Source organism: Protopterus annectens, chromosome 5.part0 (genome assembly GCF_019279795.1).
Source record: "Protopterus annectens isolate FY-2018-M chromosome 5.part0, PAN1.0, whole genome shotgun sequence".
Classification (NCBI taxonomy): Eukaryota; Metazoa; Chordata; order Ceratodontiformes; family Protopteridae; genus Protopterus; species Protopterus annectens.
The window spans coordinates 1,401,689,544-1,401,695,543 of NC_056735.1; the positions used below are offsets into that span (position 1 = coordinate 1,401,689,544).

At 36.3% G+C, this 6,000-nt stretch overlaps 1 protein-coding gene across 1 annotated transcript in view; it reads left to right on the top strand.

The window, feature by feature from the left end:
- Positions 1-3,141, top strand: part of LOC122801694 (cytidine monophosphate-N-acetylneuraminic acid hydroxylase-like) — a 700,032-nt gene extending 696,891 nt beyond the window's left edge. The window contains exon 13 of the mRNA XM_044071206.1: positions 2,659-3,141. Within this exon, the coding sequence (XP_043927141.1) occupies positions 2,659-2,743 (85 nt within the window). The 3' untranslated portion in view covers positions 2,744-3,141. The remainder of the gene's footprint in view (positions 1-2,658) is intronic.
- The last annotated feature ends 2,859 nt before the right edge of the window (positions 3,142-6,000 follow it).

A 6,000-nucleotide genomic window follows, 5' to 3' on the forward strand; every position in this document is an offset into this window, starting at 1 on the left:
TCTTTTGAACACTACCCAACTGCGGGGAGGACATGCAGACTCCACACAGAAGGCACTCCCAAGCCAAGCCAAGACTCGAACGGGAGACCCTCTTGCTGTGAGGTAACAATGCTATCGCCATACTACTGCGGCTGCCCAGTATATACTTAAGGATGAAATCCTGTAAAAATAAAAGCATAAATTGTTTCCTGTGTTGTGTAAAATACATACTCTACACATAATATGACATCAGTCTCAAAACACTGGCAATAAAAATTGTGTCATTTAATCCTGGTGGAACTGTGGCATTTAACTTCAATTGCCAAACCAGTTCCCTGTGTTCAATCAAATCACGCAATGCTCCCCCCCCCCATACTATTCTTGTGGCTGCTGTCAACACCAAAAAACAAAAAATCATGTTCCGGATTTTCTCCATCCTTTTTCATGATTAAAATATCATTTTGGGAGGGTTTAAAAGTGAATGTAGGTGCAAAGCAGCAAAGTAGAGGACCATTTCTTTCATTTGAATTTTATTTTCCACATAGATATATTGTACTGCTGCAAAATTGCTGTCCAGGGCAAAGGTAAACAACTTCAGTACTACTACTCTGTGAAGATTGTTGCAAAGTTAAACTGTGGATTATTTGAATAATAACAATCAATATATCAAAGTTAAAAATGCACACTAGTATTTTACAAAGCAGAGCCACAATTTAAGCTATTTCTTTGATGTTGCTGTTCCATCAAGGCTACACAGGGGGCATCCCTTGCACCACTTAACTAATACTGCCTAACTCTAACCCTGTCCCTGCTCCTAACCCTACACCTTATCTTGGAAAAAACATTTCAAAACACTACCACTACACAAGACAAGCTCAGACATACATAGACCAGCACTAAATCTATCTCTTTACCTAACCCTTACCGTAACCTGCCAACTATTACACATGTGCTCCTAACACCTAAAGACAAAACTTTTGGAATATCAGTGAATTTTGGCATTAAAAACAAATCCTGTTTACTTACAGAAATAACCTTACTCTCTTCAGCAAATCTGCACTTTGACAAACACAACATTCGTGAAATGCAGCATTCAACTAAATTCACACACACCGCACATTCAACAAAACAGAAATTCAGCCAACTTACTTGTAACTATGTATATAAATATCTATATGAGTCCCATTCAGATGATCAAAGTTTTAAAACTTCGAATTTCATATGGCCGAGACCATATGATCGAAGTTTTAAAACTTTGAACATTCAGAATGGAGATCTCCATACAGCAAAAAATGGGAAATTTTCCCTTTTCCTTGCTGTAGTGTGATCTTGGAGTTGGTATATTTAAATAGCAGGGGGTGTGGGGGTGCAGGGGGGGTTATCCTCTTGCAAAAACATCCAGAATTTTTTTTTTGTTTTGCTTTTCTTTATCTTTCAGGTGTTTGAAGTTTTGAAACTTCAATCATATGGTCTCGGCAATATGAAATTGGAAGTTTTAGAACTTCGATCATCTGAAGTAGACATATATATATATATATATATATATATATATATATATGTGTGTGTGTGTGTGTGTGTGTGTGTGTGTGTGTGTGTGTGTGCATAGACATGTATGTGTGTGTGTGTTTGTATATATATATATATATATATATATATATATATATATATATATATATATGTGTGTGTGTGTGTGTGTATAGACATGTATGTGTGTTTCTATATATATATATATATATATATATATATATATATATATATACACATATATATATATATGGGTCTACTTTGACCCATCGAAATAATTACATTTTAACGAAACATAAAAAGGCGAGCTGTTTTTCACGAAAGTGCACTTTTGCCGAAATGCACTTTCACAAAAAACACATTAAACGAAAACAAAAAAAACAAAATAAAAAAAACACAACACTAACTATATTTATTCAAGTGGCAGGCCCCCCTGCAACCCCCATGTGGGGGGCTGTGCCCACCACACCCCTGCTACTTTTATATTCTCACTCTGAGATCGCACTACAGTGGGGAAAAGGGAGTATTCCCTTATCCCCACTGTGCCACGATCTAAGCAACAGCCTCCATTGCTTGTCACTTAGGTGCCTTTTCGCAAAACTGCATTTTGACAAAAATGCACTTTCACGAAACAGAGCTCGCCTAATTACATTTCATTGAAACATAATCTCGTTGGTACTGCATTGTGCTGTTAAATAATGCAATATTTTAAGGCTGCATTTTACAGATTATTATTTTGAGTGTTCTGGTTTAAGTTTTGCTGCATATATTTTATGCTGTCTTTAATAATTTTACTGAAGGCAATGGAATTATTTTCATTTTCATGTTAACTTATGATCACTTTTCCATTTGTTGAAGTAATCCAGTAATCCTCTAAAAATCACAAAGCAATAATGTGGTGAGATGCATCTTAAGAAACTATGAAATATATAGTTGCTACATTGTTTATTGAAATGTAGTTTATGTCAATTTAATAATAGTTCTCAAAAATGTTAAGACCACTCATTTACTTCAATGATATCACTTTTTTACTTGCACTTTTTACTATAATGTAATTTTATTATTGAAATATGTATGTAGTGTGACCAATTGCATTAGCACTAATTTTATGTTTTCCTCATGGTGGATATCTTTTGATCTTTATGATTTCTACAGATTCTGGAACCATTTTCAGATTAAACTTCCACTCCAACCTCCCAACTGGGACAGTTTCTTGAAAGACAACAAATCTTCTCCATAGGATTGGTCATTTATTTGCTGCAAAGAAAACAACATTAAAAGCCTAGCAACATGCACTTATGCAAATCAAAATGTTGGATTTCATGCCTTATGTGTGGCATTTTGAACATTGTGGTGTCCTGCCTCAGCAATGTTGCTGGATACAAAGAACCAGAAAAAAAAAAGCACTTGAATATATTAAGTGGCACATTTTAAATCCTTGCAAAACATTCAACCTCTCAGAAGTATGTTTTCACTTATTTATTCTTTCTTTGTTCGATACAGTCAAAGTTTCATCTGTGCCAACAGAACAGAATAGTAAAGGCATGCATTAAAATGTTTAGAATATATAGAGAATATTGATTTGTGTTTTAATCCTGGAAATGCATTATACTGAGAACATTAGTATTTCATAAAGTCACTGCACTTTACATGGTTGTATGCCATAGAATACTGTAATACAAGTGCAGAAAGCTTCTACTCTAGGATTGTGGATGGTTTAACATCAGCAACAACAGCTCCACACAAAATGTTATAACTGCAACTACTAAGGAAGCAGGGGAAAAGCAGCAACCTTTGGTCATACTAATGCTATTAGATAGCTATGCAGCATCCATTGTAGCACTGCCCATCTCTTTGGAAACACATACTCCTGCTAGGTAATTAAAATTTCATAGCACTCAGTAAGCACTCTGCCAGTGTTTTGTTTGGGCACTGATGATGTCTCCCTCAAAGACACACTAGTACCATCCAGTACACATACACACCCCACACTGATATAGAAGATGTTTAAAGAAGTCAGCACGTGTTCTTATTATGCATTAAACACTCTGCATACTGCAGGATTTGTGATATCCATACCATGTGCGGAACTGAGTGCTAAAAATGTCTCTATATTCTGTATAGAGCCGTCAGTCCATAGCATGTCATTTACACAATGAAATCAGGAAATATCAGTCTATGGTATGTCATTTACACAATGAAACCAGGAAATATCAGTCCACGGTATATCGTTTACACAATGAAATCATGAAATATCAGTCCATGGTATGTCATTTACACAATGAAATCAGGAAATATCAGTCCATGTTATGTCATTTACACAATGAAATCAGGAAATCTCAGTCCATGGTATGTCATTTACACAATGAAATCATGAAATATCAGTCCATGTTTTGTCATTTACACAATGAAATCATGAAATATCAGTCCATGGTATGTCATTTACACAATGAAATCAGGAAATTTAACAATGCGCTGCACAAGTTAACTATTATCTGCTGACACATCAATCACGTGTAATCTCGACACTGCTATTGTTCACACTTCCCCTGTATATAAATATTTTGGGGCAAACAGACATAAAGGAAACATTTTTTTTTTTTTTTTTATGACCAAAGCAAATATTCTCATTTTCCAAGACTGGGTGACCTGTAAATGGATTAATATAATAGTGGTGCTGTTTGGTGGACAAATCCCAGATGGGGAATTTATGGGGCACCACCCTTACAAATATATAGGAGAGGCATTCCAACTTGGCAGTCATTTATTATAAACTGAAATTATATATGCACCAAAATTTTGATCACAGTTTTGTTCACCGGTAGAAGTATTTGATGTGGTCATCTATGATGTTTACTAGAGTGGCCACTGGCAACATGCCATGGATTTTACATGCACTCCACATTTTGAATATATTATGCACATGGGCTCTGCACTTAAACCTGACCCATACTGCCAAACTTAAGCTGACAGACATTTTGCAGCAGCAACATCTGGATGTCACTCATTCATCTGTTCTAGTACAGTAATGAAGTCAGAGTTTTTTAGGTGGGGTGAGTTTACTCAGCTAGAAGGTAAAGCTGAGTTTGTTCACTTTAATAGTCTTCCTTTAGGTTCATAGGTTCATAGGTTGGTACTAGGCAATCAGCCCTAGGGCCTACACAAGCCTAGCCATAACAATCCCCTTTTGCTCCTGCTTTATCTAACTGTATATTTAGAGACAGAAAGCATGCAGGTTGAGCCTCCCTGTAGGCAAAAAAACAATAACACACAGGTATGTAGCGATACTTTGCTTATGATAATATACCTTTGCAATATTCTGGACTGTAGGCATGTATTTTATAAAATTTTGAGCCTAAATATATTAGGGCCTGAATTTTGAAATCCAGACAGATGCATAACTTTGACAGGCACAACCAGACCAAGGCCTACTACGATATGGCATAGCCTGGTACATTCTGGATATTAACACTTTCTGAAAAATATAGGTTAATGAAGTTACGTACCATCTCATGCAAGTGTAGAAGAAGCAATACTTTGTAGCTTATGGCGTAGCCAGCTATGTTTAAGGAGTTAGCTTAACTCTATGGGCTTATCAGTTTTACTGTCATATAGAAACTCAGCCTATAACTACTAATATGAATATCCTGGCTTCTTTAATAGTAGAGCTGAAGATTAAACCAGCCAACAACCTGTTATCTACATATTCATTCTGCCAAAGCAAAGCAGTAGTATTTGTTGAAATACTGCCACATCAGTTCACGTATGTCAAAATATGGCCTTACTGACATACTGATAAAATCGTTCATTTATTGTTTATCCATATAAGTTTACTTCATTCCACCTTTGTCAGCAGTAAAATTTATGCCAGATAGTTTGTCACAGGTATGCACTGTCAGATAACAAAGAACTCTGTGAAAAAAAAAATCCCAATTCTAATCAGCAGTTAATTCAATAACTGGCATGATGTATCACATATACATGTTCCCTATCAGCACCTAACATTGAGCACCTTCCTAACACTGGTTTTGCTATGAATAAAGGCACAACATGCTGTGAAAGAGCCCTTTCCATGTCCTTTTTAACTACAGATTTGGGTGCATCCTTACCTACCAGGGCCATGATCTTCATTTCCTTTTGTATTTTTTAGTCCCATCCAAGAGCTTTCTATTATATTTGCTTCCTGCATATGTATCCTGTATACCAGAACCAGCTAGTGCACATCTTACCTGCTGCTACCTTCAACTTTAATGCCAATGTTTCAACTAATCCTTCACTATTTAACTAGCACTATGGTGCAGAAGGAAGCTTTGAATATACCACATGCAACCTGGGTTTGATTAGCTGCCCCGGTGTCTGAGTTGCTGATGGGAGGATGGATATGCCCATCCAGAGACAGGAGGAGGGAGGGGCACATACATGATTTGCACAATGCAGTTAATTTCCCTTGGTTTGGGAAACAACTGCAAAGTTCTTCCTGAAGGTGAGTAAGTGGGT